At 38.3% G+C, this 26,864-nt stretch overlaps 2 protein-coding genes across 3 annotated transcripts in view; one reads left to right on the top strand and one right to left on the bottom strand.

Moving 5' to 3' along the window:
• The window catches only part of IGSF22 (immunoglobulin superfamily member 22), a 61,639-nt gene extending 36,621 nt beyond the window's left edge, over positions 1-25,018 (top strand). Inside the window, exons 20-22 of one of the 2 annotated variants that reach the window (XM_083348561.1) lie at positions 1,594-1,920; positions 3,115-3,207; positions 24,902-25,018. In XM_083348561.1, coding sequence (XP_083204687.1) covers positions 1,594-1,920; positions 3,115-3,182 — 395 coding nt within the window. In that variant the 3' untranslated portion in view covers positions 3,183-3,207; positions 24,902-25,018. Of the gene's footprint in view, positions 1-1,593; positions 1,921-3,114; positions 4,444-24,901 lie in introns of those variants that run through there. The other variant, XM_083348560.1, reaches the window with a different exon arrangement.
• TMEM86A (transmembrane protein 86A) overlaps positions 5,315-26,864 on the bottom strand; it is a 55,207-nt gene continuing 33,657 nt past the window's right edge. The window contains exons 2-3 of the mRNA XM_083348562.1: positions 24,258-24,522; positions 5,315-21,156 (exon numbers count right to left, since the gene is read on the bottom strand). Of these exons, the coding sequence (XP_083204688.1) occupies positions 20,729-21,156; positions 24,258-24,522 (693 nt within the window). The 3' untranslated portion in view covers positions 5,315-20,728. The remainder of the gene's footprint in view (positions 21,157-24,257; positions 24,523-26,864) is intronic.

The raw sequence follows: 26,864 nt of genomic DNA, 5'->3' as shown, positions 1-26,864 counted from the left end.
GAGGACCCAGATTGTTGGGGGCAATAAGCTGACTTTGTAATAATGCCGCTTGGGGGGGGAAGCCCTAATAAGCAGGGATATACATAGAATGAAGGCTATTGCTAAGCACATTGATTTGTGCTTCTTAGATTGTGAGCCGCCCTGAGTCTTCGGAGAAGGGCGGGATATAAATGGGATTAAAATAAAATAAATAAATAAATCCTGCAATTTGCAGTGGAAAGATAAGCTTCAAACACCACCAAAAGAAATTAGAACCAATGTGAGGTGGCGGTTAAGACGTTGGACTTGGAGACTCTAAGGCAGGGGTAGGCAACCTTGGCTCTTTTATGACTCGTGGACTTCAACTCCCAGAATTCCTGAGCCAGCTGGCTCAGGAATTCTGGGAGTTGAAGTCCACGAGTCATAAAAGAGCCAAGGTTGCCTACCCCTGCCCTAAGGCCATCCTGGGCCTTCTTAGCCAGAGGATGATTTTCAGCCAGTCACTCTCTTTCAGCCCATACTACTAAATAGGAGGTAGGAACAACTATCTAGTCCTTGGTAACGTCCACAATTAGAGCCCAAAGTTTCTGTTGCTAAGTGAGACATTTGTAAAGTGAGTTATGCCCCATTTTACAACCTTTCTTGTCACTGTTGTTAAGTGAATCACTGCAGTTGTTAAGTTAGTAACATGCTTGTTAAGTGAATTCGGCTTCCCCATTGGCCTTGCTTGCCGGAAGGTTGCAAAAGGTGATCACATGACCTCGGGAGACTGCAACCATCATCAATGTGAGTCAGTTGCCAAGCGTCTGAATTTTGATCACCTGATCACAGGGACGATGCTACCATCTTGTGAAAAATAGTCATAAGTCACTTTTTTCCTGTACCGTTGTAACTTTGAATGGTCATTAAATGAACTGGATTGCCTATAGAAGAGAGCCAGTTTGGTGCAGTGGTGAAGGTGCTGGCATAAAAAAAAAAAAAAGAGAGAGAGAGAGAGAGAGAGAGAGAGAGAGAGAGAGAATGTTTGTGTGTGAATGTGAGTACGTGTATATGTACAAAAAACATCCCTTTTCACCCTTGTAGCTAGTTTGTGTCTTCCTCAATCTCGGGGTCCTCTACCTGAGAGTTTGAGGGTTCTGCGTATGACCTTCTCTTCTGGACAGAGAGCTCTGATGTTGTTCCTGGGATTTGTTGACACTATTCTCTCAGCTTACGAGGTCACAGCCCTACCAACACCAGGCCTACTTTGGCCTTTACTTTCTACATCCTCTCTAGTTCCTCCTTCAGCCCTTGGTATTTCTCCAATGATATAATAAGAATAATAATCTGTTTACGTTAAAGAAAACTGTTTATGTCATCTTGAGCTCCTGGAAGAAAGGTGGGAAATGGATTTAACAAGTAAAGTAATTTTAAAGCAACCTAAAAATAAAATAGAAAGAAAGGAATCTGTTTTATAAAGAGAAATTAAAAAAAACCTTTCAGGAAACTGGAGGGTTGATTTTGGTGTAATGTTCCTGTCTCTATATAACTTGTGTAGAGCTATATGCATGGATACGGCTGAGGAAACGAACTCTCTTTTGGAGCTCATCGTCAATCTCTTTGTTTTGTTAACAGAACTTTTTAATGTCAAGGTGAAGGAGTACCATGAGCGGGACTGGAGCCATGCTCCCCATTTTATAACTCCTCTGAAGAACCATCTAGTGTGCCGAGGCCATGACTGTACCATGAGCTGTGCTTTCTTAGGAAACCCCCGCCCAGAGATGACATGGTACAAGGGCGAAATCAATATTACAGCCCATTCCAAATTCTGGTACAATTCAACCAGTGGTGTTTGTACGCTGATGATTCCCACATGCACTGCCAAGGATAGCGGCGAGTACACCATAGTAATTGAGAATGAGCTTGGGAAAGAAAAATGCAGTTGTACCTTGACAGTATATGGTAAGTTCTCTTTGCTCTTTGGCACAGATTGAAGATATTGTTACTATCCGATTCATTTTAATATGTCCCATATCAGAAGTTCATTGCAGAGATTAAAGCATCAGGATAGAAACCAGGTGACTGTGAGTTCGAATCCTGCCTTGAGCACAAAGCCAGCTGAGTGACCTTAAGGCAGTCACACCCTCTCAGTCCTAGGACTGAGGCAATGCCAATCTATTTTCCAAAAACCCAACCAAGAAAACTGCAGGGACCAAGTGCAGGCAATTGCCCAGAGTCAAGTCTGACTTGATGCCCCCTCCCCCCCGCCCGCCGCTTCCACAAAAAGGTAACCAAAGTCAGATATCATATAATTTCTGCTCGGAGAATGACTTCTACTGAAGCTGATACTTTTTGTACTAGTTCAGAGAAAGAACCTGAATATTTTCCCCACCCCTTCTGACAGAGAGATGGCCACAGCTAGTCTCAAACTTGGGAAATTTCAAAACGTTGATGAGGTTGTAGATCACTTAATACACAAATTGTGACATTTTTATATCGTGAATTTAAGGAATGGCATCAAAGGAGCTTTTCTTGGAATGCTATAAAGCCCTTGAGTCACCCAATGTCGGGGGAGAGATATCAAAGTTGACAACTTGGGGGTTTGTGTACTCAGTTACAGAAGAGGTAAGGCTAAGAAAGGAAGTTGAAGGAGGCAGTAACACATTTTGGGATCTAGGAGAGAAGCTCATTTCATTCAGTTTCATCGTTGTATGTAGTACCTGCTTCAGCCAGTGCCTATCTAGACCTCCAAGTCCAACTCAATGAAGAAATATTCAGGTTCACTTCTTCAGGAGCCACAAAGGTTCTGGTCTCCCTTATCTTGTTGTAGATGGTCCTTTTACATTTTGTTTTTAGAAAGTTGCTGAAATACATACATTTGCCTAAAATTCTTGCAAGCCAGGAAGTAGTTCTTAACATGCAATTGATTTTTTTAAATTTCCTCCATGCCACCCCATTATCAAGCACTAACCTTAAGAATAAGAGACAAATGCCTTGAGAATTTGATTATGAACAGAATTTTCTTGCCATTCAATAACAAACTTCTATTTACTTATCAAATGTGTACAGGTGCCCATATCACGAAAAAGTGATTCTGGGTGGCAACATTCAATAAAGCAGGATCGGTTAATATTTTTTATCCTTTCTCTTTTTTAGAAAAAGATGATAAAAGCCTTTTGGACACAGTTATTGGCAGCCTGCAGAAATCAAAACATCTCATGTGAACTGCGTACCAAATGCAAATTTCAAGTATGGTTCAGCATCATTCAGACTGTTTTGGGTTGTGTGTGGTTTGAATTCCTTACTAGTGTTGTAATATAAATTAAGATGCTGTCATAGGGAGAATAGATTTGCTATCAGAAGACTAAGAAGATATAGATTATACTAGCTATAATTAATACAGTAATATCTGGCATTTATTAAGTAGGAACATTTAAAATGAGACAAATATACTTTTGTGCCTTCTTTCTATTTTTTTTTCTTATTTACCTAAATCCTGGAACTTGCCATTCATTTCCCCACTGGAAGCTTGCATCAGGTCATGTCATTATATAACACTACTGTACACACACACACACACACACACACACACACACAACCCAAAAATCTATGACTTTGCTAACGATATTTTGCAATTATCTAATGGAATAGAAAAATGGCCATTTCAACTGTATCTAATCATAATTTCAATGTAAAGTTGGTAAAGCACACATAGCAATAAATACTTAAGAGCTTATCCAGTTGAAGTAGGACATTTAGGTTGAAATGCCTTTTGGAATTATCCTCAAAGTATCAACTGCCAACATACTTTTGTTATGGGTCTTTTCTTATTATGGAAAGGTGCTATATTTATTTTAACGTGTGACATAATGTATATCTAATCTATATCTTAAACATATCTATATCTTAAACACGACCTCTGTTGAATCCTTTACTGCCATTAAAGATTACTACAACAATCAGTATAAAAATGTGGCAGCGGTCAACCAGAAAGCAAACATAAAAATAAATCATTTCAACTTTAGGACTGCAGAAAATTTCAATTAGTGGAAACTGACTACCATGAGTAAACACTACTAGTATCATATTACAATTTTTTCCAGGGTTTTAAAGCCACTAATTGAAAAATAGACCTTAGACAGAAAACCCCTTACAGGTGACTCCACCATAGAAAAGGAATTGTACATGGTAGGTATATCAGAAGAGGGAGGTCCTCAGCGTCTCCGATAAAGATGCAGAGAATGTTATATGAAAGACGAAAAACGAAAGCATCCATTAAAAAAGAAGTCAGTTTTTGCAAAATCTAGTTGAGTCAGAACTATAAGGATCAGCACACCTTAATATCACCAATTTTGCAGAGAAAGGGTACTTTGATGTAAAGTACTGTACATTTTAAGCACTTTTTTTAAGAAATGACAATGATTTCAAGCAACTGCAACTGCAATTACAAAGCTTTCACAACTTATGAATAGATTTTCATATATATAATATACATATACATATAATTATATGTATATTATAAATATAAATTATATATATATATTTATTAGTTTTCTAATTTTACAATTAAACATTTAAAAAGCAACGTGGTGGCTGTGTAGTCAAGAATTCAATAACATACATAAATCTTTAGCACAAATCTCAATACAACATCAAACATTTCCTCTCTTTTTCCCTTAATATCTACTATCTCATATTGAGCTAATATAGTTCTAATTGTTATCAACTAATTAAAACCATCTTTGTTACATTTATCAATAGCTTTTAGCTTATACATTTCTTAATTGTGTTTGCATTCAATCCTTATATACAATTGATGTCCTGTTATTGCTTTTTTCCCAGGCTTTAATTTCCCCTCAATATTCAAGTTAACATTTGGTATATTATATAATTTCCAAGCTTTAGGCGACCAGTTTCCCTTATCTCAACTTCTACATTTTCCCCTTTTTATAACAAAATCTAAAATTCTAAATACACATCTTGTCTATTTGCATATAATCTTACTCTATTTTCTAAAAGTTATCTATTTTTCACCATATTAAACCAAAAGTATTAATATTATTACAAATCTTACCTATTCAATTATAATGTTACTTTATTTTCTAAAAATTATCTATTTTCCACCATATTCATCCCACTAATCAATAGTATAAAATCCCCTCTAGTAGATCAAAATCCTAGTTTCTTTCAGCCTTACTCTGGCTTTTTTCCTTTGCCAACTAACCTTCCATGTCAATACTTTTGAATCCTCAAACTGTTCTCCCTCTATTATTATATGTATTATTTGAAATAAGAAAGACCATTTTAGTTACAGTTTTTTTGGAAGGATAAGCCCAATTATATTTATTTAATCTCCTCCCTATTACTCCAATTTCCCACAACTGTCCTGATAAATTTATCTTCCATTCAATCTGTTCTTTTCCTTTTCCTCAAATTTCTTCTGATTTATGGAAAAAAATTCCATTTTCAATGTTGTCACTCTCTTTTCTAATTTTCCCGTTGGCTGGATCTGTTGGTCAATTGGGTCTTCTGTCTTAATATTTAGTTGTTCCACTTCTGTTACTTGCTGCATTGTTAGTTCTTTGGTTGTAGTCAAGATCTGGGTTTGTATATCTAAGCTGGCATCTTGTATCTTTATGTTGCCTCTTATTTTCTTACATGCTGAAAGAATGGTTTTGTGTATTGATTTCAACATAAAAAGGATTTTTTCCTGAACTTCATCCATATTCTCTTGATAATGTATTAAGTTGAAAATTTTAAAATGAAATGTTAAAATAGTTTTTTGTTTTTTATAGCTAGGTATGGGACATGTTGTAAGTAGTCTTTATAGTGGAAATTGTTTGCCAAGTAAGAATTTATAGTCCAAAGTATTCCATCAACTTGTATAATAGCAGATACTTTTCAAGTAAAGAAATAGGAAAACAATTTCCCACATATAGCTCTGAAAATCAGTAAAGATTTATCTTCATAGTTCAAACAAGCCAGATATGCCACCCTGCAGTTTACAGCTGAGTTTTTCACAGGTTGTATCTGACAAGATCAAAGAGTTTTTTTTTTAAATTCTAGGCTTCAAGCCAAGTCTTTTAGTCAATAACAAGTTGTAATACCATACTTCACCACAAGATGTCACTGATGCCATTTAAAACTTTTTAATCCCCAGTTTTTATAATAGCTTTTCAGTTTATTTCTTTTCTTTTTAGATAAAAATCAGCATATCTGGTAGAAATAGTAATAAGAAAACTTTTAGGAAATCTTTTTAATCCCCAAATTTCAAAAGTATATGCATCTAATTATATTTAAGTTCTTTTTATAATTGCTTTGTTTCCCCTGGGTAGTCAGTTGCCACTGTTCTTAGAGAGTGGGGCAGGAATTCCCTTCCCTCTTTCCTCACAGGGAGAAAAATACTTAGGGCAGCTTTTGCAGAAAAGATATTTAGAGTCTTAAAGAGAAGATCAGATCTCACCCAGTTTCATCTGGGTTGCTTTAAAGGTGCTTGATAGTAATTTTGACTTTGGCTGTCAGCAGCTTAATGACGGGCCATATTGCTATGGCCAGTCTTTCCCCCGCCAGTTTGGAGAGCTGCCCAGGATCAAGCAGAAGGGCTGTTGCCCTTCTGCGATCAAGTGGGGATCCCCTCCTCACTCATTGCCCCTACAGGGTGACTTTCGACCCTTTCCAGGGTCCCCCAGTGGGATGACATCGGACACTGAAGATGGAGTTTGCCTCCATGTGTCCGCAGGCACCGATGGCAAACTGGAAGTCCATGAATAGATTTTCTAATGTTTAATACAGGGATAATAAAAAACCCAGGACTCAGTTTATAACTCCCAAGACCCATTCACATCATCATGCATTAAGCTACAGACCAAAACTCGGTTTATTTTTTTTTATGTTTCCATAGCACTGTACAAAATGGAGGATAAGAACAAATTTACCCATATTATGCAGTTATATTTCTGTAAATACAGAAAAGACACAACGTCCTAAGGAACTGATCTGTTTCACTCCTGCTGTTATGGGTATCCGAAGGGTGGTAAACATAATCCTGGAAGGGATATGCTATATAATTTATACTTGTGAAGGGCAGAATGCTGGTCTTCTCGCATTTCCTTGACCTTTGTTACAATGGTTCAGGATATCATCAAGAACTGATACCAGTTGATTCCTCACTTTAAAAAAACCCACATAGTAATGTGCTTTGTATTAAATAAACCAACCTAATACGAATTCAGAATTTTCTGTGCATTTAAAAAAAACCTCTTCGAATAATTTCTTATATTTTCACAGTAATCCTGATTTGTACGTTCATACATTTATATGCTGCTTGGAATACATAAGCCATGTTATCAAAAGACAGAGAGATAAGACAGAAGCAGCTGTGAACCAGTTGAGTACCACAGCCCAATCCCATCATTTAGCAATGGAAGTTTTGAAAGAAGCTGGCAGATGCAGGACCTTGTTCTCCTGCTTCTCCCTATAATATTGGCAAGTTGGGTGTGGAGGTGGTTCACAATGCACAAAAGGAACAAAAGGCTGCTAGATTCGTCTGTCACAATTGTGTTGATCTTAGAGAAATGAAGCAGCCAAACCTGGAACCTGTGAATCAAGCATTAGGATCTTGTTATCCAGCAGAGATAGCTTATAATTCCAGCCTTTCTAATAACTTCCTGTTCACAACAGTGAATAAGACGAATCTTTTATCTGATACAGGAAAATAAATATTTTGATTGGCAGGAATCTCCTTATGGTTCTCCTTTTTTGTATCCAAGCAAAGTATAAACAAATTGTAACATAAATAAATCACAGTTAAGACAATTTCAAAATGCTAAAGCTTCATAGAAAAATCCAGCTTCTGATTAAAATGTTCCAGAGCAGACTGCCCTGTTCCAGAGACCGCTCCTATTGTTATGAAACAGGTTCACATGTTGTATTATGCCAAAAGGGGCATGAAAAGGTTGGTTTGGGTGAAATGTAATGTAGGAATGTAGTCATTGTAGTTTGTAAGCCACCATTTTAATCAAAAGTATGCCCCCCCAACTATAGCTTATTTAACAAAACTTTAACTTAAAAAATCCATGAATTAGACTCTGTGTGTGTGCATGTATATGAATGACAAGAAAAATGTAAAGGCATGAACAAAAATGAAAAGAGGAAAAATCCCTCGCGAAATACATTTTTACAGAACTAAAAGTTCAGATCTTAAAGTAAACCTTAGCAGAAGAGAATAATGTGATTGGACATTCCATTTTGTCAGTAAAAGGCCTGTTCATGCATAGAAACTGAACACATGTCTTCTATCTGGGGTTTTAAATCATGTGTAATAGTTTTCTCCATAATAAAATAATATTTTAGCTATAGCTCATCCACAGTAAATTAAGCTCTTTGTATTTTGATATGTTCAATGTTTTTAGAAAATAATTTGATACCATATTCTTTTTATTTCTTTTCCCAGTCTTATGAATGAATCAAAGTGGTCAAAACACTTGACTTAGTGTCCAATCCAAAACATTACACTTTCAACTTAAACCTTGAAGTGCCCAATAAACAAGTAAACTCTTGCATTAATTACATCTTAAGATAATGACATACTAATGTAATGTTCCCAATACTCCAACCCACTGGTTTATTAAAACAGGACATTCCAAACCAGTCTTAGTATTAGGACACTGTATGCTTCCCTTACAAGGGACGCGGTGGCTCAGTGGGTTAGGACGCTGAGCTTGTAGATCAGAAGGTCGGCAGTTTGGCAGGTCGAATCCTGAGTGCCGTGTAGCAGAGTGAGCGCCTGTTACTCGTCCCAGCTTCTGCCAACCTAGCAGTTCAAAAGCACATAAAAATGCAAGTAGAAAAATAGGGACCACTACGGTGATAAGGTAACAGCGTTCCGTGCGCCTTTGGTGTCAAGTCATGCCAGCCACATGACCACGGAGACGTCCTCGGACAAGCGCTGGCTCTTTGGCTTTGAAACGGAGATGAGCACCAGCCCCTAGAGTTGGAAATGACTAGCACGCACGTGCAGGGGAATCTTTACCTTTACCTTTATGCTGTCATTCTTTAATCTAATCCTCACCAGGATAAGTATAGTTTGCTTTCAACACTTCCTCACAAAATGTATATCTATATGAAAGGTGGGCTTCCCTGCTTTCTGTTTTACTAAATAATAATAATAATAATAATAATAATAATAATAATAATAATAATAATAATAATAACAACAACAACCACCAAATAATACACCACACCTGTGGTTCTTTTGCCTAGATTTTCACTTTATTTATATGTTATATACAGCATCATATATTGAAAATTTTGTATATATACAGTACATATATACACACACATATACATTTTACATACACAAACATGCACACAACCGAACATTCTTGATACTGTAAATTTAAAGAAATTAAAGCACAAAAGAAGAAAATTTTGCATTGTATTTGCTTCTAAGTATCTTTGCAATTATTATCCACAGATCCATTTCCATGGATTTTTAAAGAAAGCATTGCTAGGAATCTAACAGGATTTATCGTGGTTTTGTATAGTGGTGAAATTATTGTTGATTAGTGAGTAAAAGAATAATTCATAATGCATTAGACATTATCTCAGTCTGATTCATATCACATATTAAATAGAAGCCATCGCTCAATTTGTAGAGTTGCTGACTATTAAATGCCATAAAGAGACCTCTAATAAATACAAAAGGGAAAAAATGGTATGAACTTGTTTGCGCAAATCTCTAATTATTTACTAAGCTCTCCCTCATTGCTTTTGTATACTAACAGAATTCCCCGTTCTCAACCATTGAACCATCTAAAAGAAAAAGGCATTACTGAGGGTTCTGCATGCTATTTTCAAACAGAGTTCCCCAAAACTTTGAATGCTCTTACTCTTCATGCTTTCTTGTGCACCATCAATCATCGCTTCAGCTGTCTAACACAGAGGTCCCCAACCTTTTGGGCCCCAGGGACTGGTTACGTGGAGAGAAGTTTTTCCGTGAACCAGAAGGGATGTGGTTTTGTGTGCTGCCTGCATCCTGCAGATGGGGCTTTGCTTGTTTGTGCGGACTGGTTGCTGCCAGGCTGTGGCCCATGAACTGGGGGTTGGGGACCCCTGGTCTAACACACAAACTCCTTGCATATATAGTCCACTACTGTGTTCATAAGCATCTTTAAATTGAAATTCAAGGGTGTCACTGTTAAAAAAACAACCCTAAACATCTCATGCCTCAAACCAGCAGGAAAAGGAGGGATTATGTTAGGAAGACCCTCACATCTGTTCCCTTTTTTCATGATCATGGTTAACAATGCCATTCTGATAGCTGCAGCATTAACTATGGCATACAGTAAGGGAAAAGCTTCACCTTTTTCAGCATTGTCGCTTTCCCAAATCACTCTTATTCTTTTGTTTTTTTTATCTCAGGGAATTGAATGGGATGGAAATAGGGGATTTCCAACAACTGGCAAATTATTAACATAAGCATAATTCATCTCAAAATGTTTTACAGTAGAGGAATACAATACTGTCTCTTCTCAGAACTTGATTTGAGGAGTTAAATTCAACAGTGCCTAGTTTTTTCTGCAGTGTACCACAGTATAAACCAGCTCCTAATTTATAATCTTCCCAAAAACATATTGGGCAATGTAGATGGAAGTGTCATTGGAAATTCTGGGTTTGTTGCAGCTGCTAATGTTAAAATACATGGAAATAGAAAAGCCAGATGTATTCTGGTCTTTGACCACTAATTGTTGGCTGGTGAATTGTTCCGAGTCCTGCATGTGTTATCTTTGGACCCAACTCATAGAAGCAGCTTTAAGCGTTAAAGGCATGAAGGCCTTTTGACAGTCATTTCATCAGATCAATTCTATTTGAGAATATCCATTTTCTCAAATCTTCACATTTGAGAAAGTGAGCCTGTTTATAATAGCACATGCTATAATATATGTCTTTGATTAATACTTCACTGCTTTTGCTTTTCCATGAGGCCCATCAAAAATGTTCTAAATGTACACCTAAAAGCATAAGACGTGAACAGAAAAAGCACACGCTGGCAAATTTATCTATTAAAAGAGATCCACAAATCACAGAAATGGGATTGAAAGGTATTGCATATACCTTTGCCGATAAGTCTATTGCTACATAAGATTTCCAACAGCTCATACTTCGCTGTATGACATATTTATTGAAAATATTTTACAGCTCCTTTGAAAGCCAAGTCTTTAGTAGTACCACTGTTGTCCTGAATTGTATCTTCTGTGAAGACTGGCACAAAAATATGATTTGTTTTTCATCTGCCTTGGGAAAGGCAGTATTGCTGTTCTTAAAGCTGCTAAAAGCCTTCACCTAACTCTTTTCTTTCAATGTGATGAAAATGTGGAGAGAACTGGGCAATTCAGTTAATTTGATTTATAAAGAGATTTAGCAAGATTGTGATTCTCTTCTCTTCTCTTCTCTTCTAATTTTCTATTCTACTCTACCCTACCCCACCTACCCTATTTTTATCCCTGCATGAATAAGCCAAACTGAGAGTGTTTCTGACTGTAACAATATGAGCACAGGATGGCTATTATTGTGTGTGTGTGTGTGTGTATACACACACACACACAACTTTATGCAAAGTTTGACAGTAAGAAAATCTTGCAAACCAAAATGGTATTTTAACAGCATAAGGTACTTATAAGAACTACAGTATGTAGCAACATTTGCAAACAACAAAATTAATGATCCCAAATTAAAACCCCAGAGTCTTTCTTCCCTTCACTCTGTTAATGTCAATTTTGTTCACCTCTTCAGTACAGATAAACAGTACTTAAAATGTTGGCCATTGTATTCACATTTTTTCTAAAATGTTGCTTGAAAACAGCATGGCATTATTTAAAACACATGCAAACTCCAGAACATGATTTGAATGCTGTACATATGAATATGCATGTGCTTACATACATGATTTCCATTTTGAAGAAAAATCACACACATTTCTTATATTACCCCTGTGAGGTAGGTAGGGAAGCATTATAATCCGGAAAGGCAAAGATGTTATTGCAGGGAGACTGGCTCCTCTAAATAAAACAACAACAACAACTCTGGAAGTGTAGTAGAGTTTAGAAGTCTCTGACATTAGAGGCTCTGACAGTCCCTGCACCTTAATGGTCTCATCCAGGGAGAACACGTTGGCAAAAAGAGATGAAGAACATCTTCCCTTTGAAAAGAATGCAAACAAAAGGAGGGAAAACATTTTGATAACTTCCAGAGCTGATCTACTTATTACTCTGGGTTGAGTCATGCTACAAGATGGAAAGGGATGACACGTGTCCACTAATCTGCTCCTACAAGCAACTTGATCTGTCTCAATGTTTCCTCTCTAGTCTCTCTTAAGCTCTTATGCCCCAAAGAAGGCTGGAGGAAGGGACAGGAGAAAGGCTTTGACAGGATAGGGAGGAGATGTGAGAATTTCCTTTCTCCGTTCAGGTCCTTAGGAGGAAAATAATGTAACACATCCTGTGGGCCTTTAGGATCCATACAACTGCAGTCCAGGAACCCTTTGTTGAAGCCAAGAATCCTTTTCCCCAATTTGACAAGGATTATTTAGATCTTTCATGAGAAAGGCCGAGCGCCAAAGAATGGAGGCCTTTGAGCTATGGTGCTGGAGAAGACTCCTGCGAGTCCCTTGGACTGCAAGGCGATCAAACCGGTCAGTCCTAGAGGAGATCAACCCTGACTGCTCTTTAGAAGGCCAGATCCTGAAGCTAAAACTCAAATATTTTGGCCACCTAATGAGAAGGACTCACTGGAGAAGAGCCTAATGCTGGGAAAGGTTGAGGGCAAGAGAAGAAGGGGACGACAGAGAATGAGGTGGCTGGATGGAGTCACTGAAACAGTAGGCATGAGCTTAAATGGACTCCAGAAGATGGTAGAGGACAGGAAGGCCTGGAGGAACATTGTCCATGGGGTTGCGATGGGTTGGACACGACTTCGCAGCTAACAACATTTTCATCTATGCTGAAAATGTCACCACAACCTATCAAGATTGCTGTCTTCTCCTTTGCAATGATCCAGCCTCTTTCAAGGAATTGGATCCAATGCAATTTCCACAAGCAAATCTAAAGTATTCCAGAGATACCTGCAAGGAGGGAATGAACAAACATTCCAGAGTGAAAGATCACATCGTGGAACCTTATATCTAACATTCAAAACTCCAGGTTTTTCTCTCTCTCCTTGGGGTTTATCACCTTAAAATGTGTTTGTTCGGGGGTTTTTTTCTTTTGTTCAGAAGAAATAATGGGAGGTTTTTTTTCCCCCAAAGAAAATCTTTTGAACATTCTATCTACATGATTTATCTACCATCAGATGTGCTCCTCCCATTCATTTCATTCACTTTTCTTAATCTTTCAATATTTTAAAAGATCCCCTTTTAGATCTTCATGTATCCAGAAGCAAGTCTATTTCTCACTGGGCAGTCACACTTTTAGTTAGTTATGATCATCTAACGAGGGATGAGGAAGAAGGATGCTGAACTTACAAAAGGTGGTGTCCACAGAAGATACTTAACAAGATGTGGCAAAGAATTCATAGTCCTTTTGCATAAAATGCTAACCTTGGTATGAACTTTAGTCAGGCTTTTTTGTGGCTTATTATGTTGCGGGAATCCACCCTCTTTATCCTTTAATGTAACGGAGCCCAGAAAATTGGTTAATTCAGTAACAAAATGAAAGACATTTGTGTGAATGCAGAGAATTTTTCCTACATTTTAGATTGAGGACTCTTTTTTCTCTCATTCAGTCACTTTCTTTCTCAGACATGTGCATATATTCTAAGAAGGGAAGCATCTTTCCAGTCACTTGGAAAGGAACTCAGGAACTATACAGGTAGTTCTTGACTTACAACAGTTCATTTACTGATTGGTCACAGTTACGACGGCACTGGAAAAAGTGACTTACGGTATGTTTTTTCACACTTACGATCGTTGTAGCATATCCATGGTCATGTGATCAAAATTCGGATGCTTGGCAACTAGTTCATATTTATGATGGTCATGTGATCACTTTTCAAGCAAAGTCAACGAGGAAGCCAGATTCACTTAACAATCATGTTACTAACTCAACAAGTGGAACGATTCACTTAAGGTCATAAAATGGGACAAAACTCACATAACAAATGTCTCACTTAGCAACATAAATTTTGGGCTCCATTGTGGTCATAAGTTGGGGAACGACCTATATAACCATCACCCGCTTTCTGAGTCCTAGAGCACAGAAAATATGAGTTAGAAAATCTGAAAGAACATTTCATAGCCCCCATTCCATTCCTTCAGATTTTCATCCCCAGAAAAAAACACCACCAAAAAGATAGGATTATTTATGTTAAACATATTTTGCAGAATTGGGATAATTTGGAAAAACTTCAGATGCGCAGGATTTCTCTGATGATCGGAGCACAGAACAGAGTTCTCTGGATGATTGAGATATCAGTTTGCTAAATCTTCTTATTCCTCTTTCACCCAGATGAGTCACAATTTCTAGCAGGAATGAAATGTTGACTATGTTATCCAACAACGCTGAAGATTATCCATGTCGTTAGCTCTGTCATTCAAACCAGGCCTTTCGTTGAAGCCCATCAGCCTGCCCTAATTTCCTAATTTCTAGGAAATAGCATCCTTCACAACTTTTTCTTGTGGGTTAAGGTGATCCTGGACTGTACTGGACTTTAAAAATCCAGAGTTTGATTAACCTCTTGTGGACACACAGATATTTTTTTTCAGCCGAGTTATCATAGCTGTTATTAGAAAGCAACCAAACTGACACGAAAATTTAAAAATTGTATGAAAAAATAGCAGTAATCTTTTTTTTCTCAACCCAACACTATTACTTAACTGCTTGTTAAATATATTTAACAATTTTTTAATATATAAAAATGTGGGGCTTCTTTTAAAAATTTAATAGAATTACATATTTTTATGCCTGTTCAGATTTCTGGCAGATTATCCCAAGAACTTTTTGGTGTCACAGTTGAATTTTTGTATGTTATGCCACCTATAATTTCCATTTTGAACCAACAATTCCTTTCTGATGAATCTTTGAAGAACAGCAGAAAAATCTTAGAGAACATGTTAAGTCAATATGCCCAATGTTAACAAAAAATAATCCCTCTCACTCATATTTACACACACATACCATATTTTATATGATAGGTAGAAGTCTTAGGAAGTATTTCTGGTAAACTATAAAGTATTTAAAATGTGCAAAAAGCTCTGAATTAACATCTGGGTAAATAAGCTGGGGGCAAGCAAAAACATTTTTGTCATTTACTACATGGGTAGATGATCTGAAAAGTTCTCAATTGTGTTAGATTAAGCTGAGAAATTTGAACTCACTCTTGTTTAAAACAAACCTAAATATTTAACCTTTTTTAAAAACAAAAGTGGCTTCTACTCCGCAACTTCAATGCAGTTCTGAAACCAATACTTGTCTTGAACACTACTAATTAAGTTTCCGTTGTATGATTGCAATCAACGAACTGGATCATGTCCAGAGAAGGATGACAAAGATAGTTAAGGGCTGGCAGCCAAACCTGGCAAAGAGAGGTTGAAGACTGAATATGATAGCTATCTTTAAACATTCAAAGGATTGTCACAGGGTTGATTCAACAAACATGTTCTTTGATGTTCAGGGGTGAAATTACTATGCTTCAATTACAGGGGAAGATGACTTTAATTCAGTATTAGGAAGGACATTCTGATACCATGGGGTGTTTGACAATATAAAAGACTATCCCTAAAAGAGATGATTACTATTATTGTGGTTGGTCACAAGGTCATTGGATATTTAGACTGGATATGGCATTTTTGTCTTCCTATTGAATCCTTCCCCAAAAACTGTGATATGCAGATATTATTGTTTAATAATCTTAAAGGTATTGTCACAGGATGTAAGCTATTTCAAAAAAACTGTCTTTTGCAATTAATTGTTGGTGCTCCAGATTATTTCGGATTACACCCAAGGCAGCCATCACTATTGGTATTATCTTTGCTTTCTTTTGCACAATAGTTCTTTATTTACATCATCATCATCATCATCATCATCATCACCATCACCACCACCACCATCATTATTATTATTTGTGGGGAGTGTAAATGTTGAAACCAGTTAGCCATTTGTGAAGGCTGCAGTGGCAAATGAGATGTTAGGTCCCTACCAACGCTGGAATGTATTTACTGTTACACCCATTAGTTTCTCTGAAAATTCTGGAATTCTAGATCAAAACAAATAAACTAACAACTTAATCGGAACAAAGTACTAGACTTAAGATAGTCGATGAGACTAAAGAACAGATGGAGAAGACAATTTCATAATACATTGAAAGACTCTAGAATGCCTATTATTCAATTTTGGAAGGATATATTACAAAAGAACCCAATGTAAAATGCTTCCACCAGAAAATGTATATCCATATTTGGCTCATATATGTCCAAATTCTCCTTCTTCTTCTCTTCTTCTTTTTCCTCCTCTTCTTTTTCACATTAACAAGAGTGTACCTTAATTGTATCAAAGAGATTCAAAGGCTAAGTCACATATGAATCAGTTCTCTTTATGAGCCGCTGCCTAAGCAGTCTCAGGTCAGGCATCCTCATTCAGAAGAGATTATAATCAGCCAAATTGAACAGGTACATAAAAAAAATGTCCATACGGTCAGCTAACTCTTTTAAGAAAAAAACAGAAACAAATCAGTTATGAAATAGAAATACATGATAAGCAGCCTTGTTCCCCTGAGGCTGGTTCATTGAACAGCTCTGCAGCAGGAGTTCTGTACTTTTAAAGAAGCAGTTGGAAAATTTGGATGTCATCACGTCCCTTATTGCTATGTTGATTTAAAATTTGGCCAGATTTCTACCCCAATGTAAAACCAGACAGGGTTTTCATCAGAGAGAAATCAGCAAGCAATGCCCATTGAAAATCACTCAGTGGCCATTCAAGTCTTACTTAAAGTCTAAGCTGTATGTCACTTTAATTTGTTGTTCCCTCCTCTTGGAATAAGGGATAAAGGAACAAAATGATTTCAGAATGGTTTGACTTTGAATTATTCCTTGAATAATTGCTTCCACAAATCAAACCTATTCTAGCAGCTGTCTGCAAAATACGCTGCTATAATGAAACAGTAGTAAAGACAACATCCATTTATAGCACGGCAAAATTTCCCAATTTCCTGAACTGATAGTAATGTATTGCTGGAATAATTAGGGAAAGTCTTAAAATACATCTTCCATTTTCATGGTTTAAAATCTGGAGTAGAGTTGTATCTCTGAGAAACCTGGGATCACAGAGACTATGGGCTGGATGTCTAGGATTACTTTTGGCTGATAGGACACAGCTGTGTAAAAGGAGATGGATGATACAAGCAAGCTGAAATATTTTCAACACTGATAGTTCTCGGTTAACAGCAATTTGGATTGGAATTCCCATCGCTAAGTGATACAGTTGTAAAGAGCAAGGTCACACAACTGTGCTGCTTACTGACAACAGTTCTGGCACTTGTTACTATTAAGCATACCTCACAATGCCATTAAGCGTGATGTCATGTGGCTGCCATTCGTGACAAAGGTCACAAATGTCAATCAAGTGATTATAGGATGCTGCGACATTGTACAGTAGTGGCCAAAATTGTGGAAACCTTTTGGGAAAAGTGTATTTTTGAGGTTTGATGGCTAATAACACCACTTTTTTTGGAGTAGTACCACAAAATTACATATCAATGGAAAGATAATTTAATCAAAAATGTAATGCAACATAAGTTTGTTCAATTATCTGTATGGTATTCTATGAAAGGTTATAGCCAAATAACCAGAAAAGGAAGCACAACTTGCTTAGGTTGATATCAGGTAGCTTTCCTTCACCTGATTGTAGCCAGTGAGAATGAGTGTTTAGAGAGCCAATCAGGTGTCAGCTTGTTTTGGCAATGAGCCAATCAGATCACAGTAGGATTCTGTTATTGATAGCATGTATTGAAGCTGAGAGGAGAACATTTGTCAGTGTGTTATGTGATCGCTATCAAGTTGGTTGGGGTTTTTTGTGTTCTTTCATTTAGTGAGCTTGTAAAGCATAATAAAATTAAAGTAATGGTGCAAAGAATTGACTGGTTGCCCAGAAAGTGATGTAAACTAGTATTATGAAGTGAACAAGGCTACAGTTATAAAGAAATTACAAGAAAAAATGGTGGAAACTTAACGAAAAGTGGCATTTCTATTCTATACTTTTCCCAAAAGGTTTCCACAATTTTGGCCACTACTGTAATTGCAAGCTGGTTGCCAAGCACTTGGATTGCAATCAAGCAACTATGGGGATGCTGCAACTCTGACTGATTATATATACATATACATACATATATACATATACATGTGTGTGTGTGTGTGTGTGTGTGTATACCACTCATTCAGCACCATCAGAACTTCAAACAGTTGTTGAACAAGTGATTGTTGAATGAGAACCTTCAGTTGTCAAATGTTTAGAATTCCCAACAATTTTCACTATAAACATTTTGTATAGAACTTATACAAAATATAACTCCCATGACTACATTTCTACACAATTACTTTTGCGAGCAGAAAGAGAATCCTCATGAAATAATACGATGGGAGAACCTAATGAGATGCTCTGCATCAGCGGTCCTGAACTTTTCCAGCTTTGCAGACTGGCAGTGGTGGCCAGGAGTGGGAGAGAGCAGGGGTGGTTCCCAGCAAAGGGGGCTTTGCCCACGAATGAACACGCCTGCCACTCATGCAAATGGAACTGTGCACGTGGGCACGCAGTACCAGGCAGTAGCCTGGGAATTGGGAACCCCTGCTCTACATTCTATATCAGTCTTCCCCCCTGGTGTCTTCCAAGGAGTAATACAACTCCTATGGTCCTACAGCTGTTAATGCTGACAAAGAATTCTGAGTAAGTTCTAGCAAATCTGAATGGCATCAAGCAACCAAAACGTTAACAAATAAAAACCGACATGATCATATATATAACAGATTGTGGAGAACAGAAGGTAGTAAGAAAAATACATAGGGGAAATGATTCCCCCCCCCCAACGCCACTGAGCAAACCAGAAGCGGATGGACCCAAGTGATTTCACACTGATTGCTGCACTGCGAGTCAACAGAACCCATTTTGTACACTGAATGCCACAAAACCAGGGAAAGTGCCAGCACACCACTGGACTCCCCAGCCAGGTTGACCGGCGGTAGTTCATTGTTGCGAGAGGAAAATGAGCAAATGAGTGATTTTGGAGCATGGTGAAGCGATAGTCTCTCAGCACTTTGGTGATTGGCTGTGCCTGCCAGCATGATCCATGCTGCAGCTGTAGGCATGAAGGCACCTGCAAAGTCTACAGCTCTGGCTGGATGTGAAGGGATAACATTAATGTGTACATGCACAGAAAGACAAGAGCAAATGCCTGGAAGCCACTGCTTCACTTTAAATAGTCCACAGGTGAAGGGTGAATTGCAAATGTTACCTTAGAAATCCATTTCACAGTCATTCTTCATGACATCATGACCAGAGTCTTGTGTATGCAGTCTCTTTCAAGACACTAATTGTGGAGAGGAAAAGAGGCTGAGAATCTTGTACAAAAAGGTGATTTTCTTGGCCAATCAATTATGTCCACAAAGCAGCTGGTGTCTTAAAAATGCCCAAGTGTCCTTCTTAGTGTTTCAGCACTAAAAACGTTGGACATTTTCCCTTGGAAGAGCTAATTCACTGCACAGCATGACTTGTTTTATTGTTAAAAACCCTTTTCCCCCCACATTTTTTCCTTTCTCCAACCTCAACCAGCCTGAGAAGTTCATTGCATTTTGTTGTTGCTTTTAAAGTCTGCAGAAAAACAGATGCTCTGCAGGATTCACATTCACCAAAATAATAATAATAATAAAGGCTATGCATGGCCTATAAATAAATGATTTCATGAATCTGAAATTTAAACTGACTTCTCCCAAGGACAGCATATATTACATTACCCATAGTGATTATCATGAGTGCTCCTACATCTTGTGGTATTTTTCAGGTCCCAAAGATTTCTTGTGTAGACTGATAAGGATTCACAGTTCTATTGCAATGTATGCAATACACGGGCTTAGGCAACACTGAGACTCCTTTTTTGTGTGATTTTGCACATTCCGTGTTGAAGGCAAAGCTCTTAAATTCCAGTGGATTTCCTACCCTATTTAATAGTAACATTGTCCTAAAATGAGCTTTGTCCCACTGGAATGTTCAGCACCAGTTTCTGTACTATACAAATATACTAATGTGTTAAGAGAGGTTTCCAAGGGTCAGGAAGTAAATACTCTAAAACAGGGGTGTCAAACTGGTGGTCCGCGGGGCGGATGTGTCATGCATAGGCCACACCCACCCTGGCTCCACAAAGGCAAAAGAAGTTGCGATACATCACGTTACGTTGTGTGAGGCGACCGAGTTTGACATCAGTGCTCTAAAACAATCTAAATCTCCACTGGGAGTTCCATACTCCAATCAACAGGACTAGACAAGATGATCCAAATACTATAAAGAAAAGCTTCAAAGAAGCAAGACTTGTAGTCACAGATTCTGAAACATCCTCCAGGATGAGGGCAGCTGTAGCATCCCCTACAGCAGGGGTCCTCAACCTTAGCAACTTTAAGACTTGTGGACTTCAACTCCCAGAATTCCTCTGCCAGCTTTGCTTTCCACAGGTCTTAAAGTTGCCAAGGGTGAAGACCCCTGCCCTATAGAGCTGGGGGATACACGGGCATCAGTCTCTATTTTCTCTTTTTGAAAACATCTTCATCCTTGCTCTCCACCGCAGAAAGTGCAATGAGCATTTGAGCCGTGTAGTAAGTGGCCATGATGATGACCCGTGAGTAGGGGACAGGAAAGCAGAATTTGTTGACAGCAATAGTCAGGTCAGACACCATGAAAAGCACGGAACCGATGCAAGCAGAAAGCTTGGTCCAAGTCCAAAGGTCGTTGCAAAGCTGCACACCAGCCATAGCCCGCCAGCCCATGAAGCCAATTAAGGCAATGTAGACAGCTACCAAATAGGTAAACGGGCCCGAGAGGTAGGAATACAGGAAGGTGTAGCAGAAACTGGACACCAAGCCAATCCCAAGGCCAACTTTCAGGTCCCAAGGTTTAATTCCAAATGCTGAGGAATACAGTATGTGTGTAATACCGAACATCAACAAGCCTGGGTAAGGAGAACAAATGGTCTGAATTAGTAGAGAACAAAGTATTTAACATATGCCACAGTAATAATTTTAGAACAATGCTCAGCAAAAAATTTACCACTGAAAAAATCTTGTATGCTAGTTCCAATTCATTTCTACAAATTCCACCATTTACCTCGCAAAAACAGTGCCTTTCCCACAGTCAGGAAACACCAGCAAACTTTTGGCAACATCAATGTTTGCAAGAGTACCAAACATATTTTTGAAAAATAAATCTATATAGGGAATTTCATAACAGGACAATAAAGACTGACTATGTGTCCTGAAACTCAGTCATCCATGTTGCATTAACTTTGTTAACCATGGGGTCAAGCCTTATATTTCCTAAAAAGCTATCTGGAGCTACTACTAGATGTTAACTAAAAGTAATAATAATAATCCAGATAACCCCTAGATAGCATAAAGAGATAAAGAAAAAATGTGATTCTTTGCTGCCTTTTAGTAACTATTGGATTTTTTGTAACCCAGATATGGCTTCCCTAAATCATAGAGTCATAGGGCTGGCAGGGACCTTGAAAGCCTTTTAGTCTAATCTCCTGCCCATTGCAAGCATCTCTATACCATTCTGGACAAATGGCTGTCCAATATTTTCTTGAAAATATTTGATTGCACCACTGTGGATGAAAAAAATGTGAAAGAGAAAATATCAGCTTTGCCTTTGCCTTTGCAGTAAGTAAAAAGAATGTAAAAATGGCCATGCCATTTCAGACTAAGAGAGCAGTTCTCACACAGTCAAAAGAAAACACCTTATATTTATTATCTTTTGCTCTGTTCTTGTTTTTTAAAAAAACAAGAAACAGATAGAGATTGTCTCTCCCACTCCAAGAAGAATGGCTTATAGCCCTTTGCATCATGTGAGTAGGAAAAAGAGGTACAAGAATCTGAATCTTGATTTTACTAGAAACAGAGCTTATGTTTGATAACCAGCAGTTGGCAGAATTGTATTGTAAGGTCTTCGCATCTTTTCTACAATAAATCTTCCAGTTCGAGAGTTTGTGTCTTTGGAAAACCGTTCTGCCTGGCTAGCCAAGGAGAGCCTGACACAGACCCAGCTGTCCTCACTTATAGACTGCTAGTGCACAATGGTAAAACCCATTATTTGGAGATGAAATGATTGGCTTAATTCTAATACTGAAAGGATACCTTGGATCACAACAAAAATCTGCAAAATATATTGATGGGGCAAAACTTGTGAACGTATATTATAGGACATTGTACCGGGAACTCTTAGAAAAACAGTTGATGTCTCCTGCCAGAAAAGCTGTCACAAACAGTCACATCTTCATTTCTTTAAGGGTAATTGGGCTGCATGAATGACAAACTAAAATTACTACCGTTCTCTGACATCTGTTGTGATTATAAATTTGTTTCTTGGTTTATTAATTCAACACCTGCGCAGGAGTAATTTAGAAAAATTAGTTCAGGATACCAAGGGATAACAAAGACTATAGTGAAACTATGAATTTCATTCTATGACATACATACATGTGTGTGTGTGTGTGTGTGTGTAAATTTTTTGGCTTGCTATTCTGAATGCTTAACAAACATTTAATACACACACACACACACACACACACACATGTATGTATGTCATAGAATGAAATTCATAGTTTCACTATAGTCTTTGTTATCCCTTGGTATCCTGAACTAATTTTTCTAAATTACTCCTGCGCAGGTGTTGAATTAATAAACCAAGAAACAAATTTATAATCACAACAGATGTCAGAGAACGGTAGTAATTTTGTAAATTTTTTGGCTTGCTATTCTGAATGCTTAACAAACATTTAATACACACACACACACACACACACACACATATATGTGTGTGTGTGTGTGTGTGTTTGTGTGTGTGTGTGTAATTTATTTATTTATTTTGGCTTGCTAACAAAGAATAAAGGGAGACCTTGTTAGCAAGCCAAAAAAAATTACACAAATATGAGCTGCCATTGCTGTGGCTACTGCCTGTAGATGGCCTTGGGCTAGGCTGAAACAGGAAATAAGATTTGTCCCATGTCTGGGACTAAGCAAGTGTATTCTGAATGCTTAACAAACATTTAACATACATACATACATACATACATACATACATACATACATACATAACATACATACATACAAACCACACAATAAGCAAACTGACACCCACTATAAAAACATGGCACCACCACAAACACGAAGCCGAACAAAAGCAGCACAACTCACCAGCTCAGGTCTAAGGCTGGCAGCTGAGACCAGCCCATCCACTCAAAACACACCCCCACCCAATCAGAACACACACCCCATTCAAAACACACTCCCACCCAATCAGAACACACCTAACCCCCCACCCAATCAGAACACACCTCCACCCACAGAACACACACCCTCTGGCAGTTTAAAAAAGAGGAACAAACAGTCACTACCACATGCTTCTCCCAGAAGAAGGAAGCTGAAGCCACCAGCCTGAGGATGACGGATGGGATTCCGTCAAAACGTTGCTCTTACACGGCTGAAACAGGAAATAAGATTTGTCCCGTGTCTGGGACCTAAGCAAGTGCATTCTAAATACTTAGCAAACATATAGATAGATAGATAGATAGATAGATAGATAGATAGATAGATAGATAGATAGATAGATTGATAGATAGAGAGAGAGGGGGGGGGAGGGGAAGAGGGAGAGGGAGAGGGAGAGAGGGGGGGGGAACAGACAACAGAAAACATTTCAGGGGAGAGATCCTTCACTATCCAATAGATCTATTCCTGTTCCTGTATGAGCCACATGGCACCCACTTTCTCCCCATTCTGCAACTTAAATCAGGGTAATTGGAGTGAAAGTAAAGAAGTTAGAGCAGGCAGTCTCTTCCTTCCATGTAGCAACATGACATTTTCTCATCCCAGTCTCTTGGTACTGCTCCCCACATCTCTAGTTATATATACTAAAGCTTCACACAGGAAGAGACAAGTTCCACTTCCGGTATCAAAACAGCACTGGGCATTTTCCCCAAAGGTTCTGTGTCAAAGAACAGAAGAAGAAAGACACAAAGAAAGAACTGTGTCTTTCAAAGTAGGCAAACCCACTAACCGTGCACAAAGAATCCTTGCTCTTGCCAGATGAGGAAAGCATCTCCCAGAGCAGAGAATATCAAACCAGCAAAGATCCTACAGGCATTGTGATGGGCTGTCAGGAAACTGATCCCGTGTGCCAGCAGGAAGACCCATAAGCAGAAGATTGGCAAACACTTGATCAGGGCACTGAACCAGGAAGGGCTGGAGGTTGGCAGCCAGAGGACAAAGTAGACACAGGTGGCTTTGAAAAAGGGCACGAGTTTAGGGCCTTCACTCTTCACCTAGAAGAAACAAGAAGCGGATGTTAAGTTATTTGCCCTGTCAGGTCTATTCCGTAGCCATAGAGTCCCAAAGAATAGCAGTAAACAACAGTGCCAAATTATTCCCCTTGGTCCAGACAGCCTGCTTCCCCTTTTCGTTCAGAAATCTTGCTGATCAGCAGCATCGTGGAAAACAAAAGTATCTTGAACTTTACCATACTTTCACCCTCTCTCTATATGTCACCAGCTGTTTAGCCTCGGATGTCAGGTCCCCAAATCCTTTATTGTGTATCCTGCATATATATTCTTGTGCTTTTGTTTTGGGATCTGCCATTCTACTGGGGGGGAGGGGCCTATTTACTTTTGCTGGGATAACTGGCTTTCTACTTTTCCTCTCCAGCCTCCGTCCACTTGAGAAAGGAATGTGTCTCCCTTATCAGAGAAACTAAACTGGAGAAGTACCCACGCATCGTACCGCCTGTGAATTGGCTGGATTTCAAATGAACATTATGACTCTGGTGGAAGGAGGAATATTGCTGGTTTAACCTCGGCTCTTTTATGACTCATGGACTTCAACTCCCAAAATTCCTGAGTCAGCATAGCTGACTCAAGAATTCTGGGAGTTGAAGTCCATGAGTCATAAAAGAGCCGAGGTTGCCTACCCCTGAACTATACCATTTTTCGCCTTGACTTCCCTACTGTCACTAACCCCCTAATAAAAGTTTCCTTTTGAGACAATGCCTGTTTCAAGAGTTCTGCTTTCTTGGGTGATTAGCTGAGGCGGGTCCTTACAAAAACAAAACTGGAGTTTAAAACTGCTATGCAAATTCTGTATTTTAAAAAAGTTAAAAGCTGAAAGTTTTACTACATTTCTTCCTTGCCCAAATATGTACCATACCTTTGCCCTCTCCACATGTCATCAGCTGTTTAGCCTGAGAACTTCTCCATGCCAAGAACAGAGATTTACTTCCTGCAAAGTATCAACATCATCCATCTGTCTGATTATGCTTAGGATTTTTACATATACTCAGTGCTTTTTTTTGTAAGAAAAAAGGTGACCAAACTCGCATCTTGTTAATCTTTTATTTTAAAAAGTATATATTCAGTTCTGAACATAAATTTAATCTATTGTATTTAAGGCAAATGTTCATAGTAAATTTTACACTAAACATTACAAAAAGATTTTCAATTCACCAATGATTTTTTAAAATAATTACTTACCTTTCACAGGGAGTCAATCACTGTCACACACATGCCAGTTGTGTAACGAAACATAACAATCGCTGCCTGCAGTAAGCACTCGGCGCGCAACCACACAACCAGTCACAAGCCGAGCAGTGCCACAAGCTGAGCAGTGCCATCACAACCACAGCAGATGAAGTACGCATGCATCGGACTCGACACATAAGCAGCCCGCATGCACCATTTTAATGATTTTGCCACCGACCTGCTACGCTCGACGGGGTGATTCAAGTCCACATGAACCAAACGTCAAATTTTCAAAAGTTACTTTTAAAACTTGGAAAATTCATCGAAAAAAGGTGCCAGAACTCTGTTCCAGTGCGTTCTATGACAGAAAAAGCACTGCGTACACTGAACTAGTGTTTGTACTTAGTTGTTCTGAAGATGAGTTCTCTCTCACACACAGAGATGCGCTCATATATACAATGTACGTTCTACTCTGCATATACTAATACATGTTCAAACAAATGTAATTTTCCAAAACCATAGTGGTATCAGGGCACAGGCTGCTTTATTCTCGGTTCCTGGCATCATTCATTTATTTATATACATATATAGGAAGGAAGGATTTTGGAAAGTTTTTTTTTTTTTTTTTTTATTGAAAAGTTTTACAATACAATTTTCCATTAAAAACCCCCATCCCCCTCCACCCTCCCCTCCCTACCTCCCCCCTACCTCTTCCCTCCCCCCTTACCTCCCCCCTTCCCCCCTCCCTCTTCCCTCCCCTACCTCCCCCCCACCCCCCTCCCCCCCCCGGACTTCCCAGAGCTAAATACAAGGTATATATATATAAAAGCAATCATAAGCAACCATATACTAACAACCATAAATTCTAAAATCCATCACTCTCTAACTTATATAAGAACAAACAAAACTTAACATTATTAAATATATATAAAAAAAAATAGGAAAAGAAAAGAAAAAACACGAAAGAAGACTTATTCGAATGCTAGATAAAACTTCTTAACCCTATACTTATTCTGGATAAACTCAATCCACTTTCTCCATTCCATAATATAACGTTCTTGCGAGTGATCTTTCAAATAAGCCGATATCTTCGCCATCTCTGCCAGGTCGGAAACCTTTAAAGTCCATTCTTCTATGGTCGGCAGCTCCTCTTT

Source organism: Vipera ursinii (assembly GCF_947247035.1).
Source record: "Vipera ursinii genome assembly, chromosome: 1".
Lineage (NCBI taxonomy): Eukaryota > Metazoa > Chordata > Lepidosauria > Squamata > Viperidae > Vipera > Vipera ursinii.
This window is presented reverse-complemented; position numbering and strand designations above follow the sequence as displayed.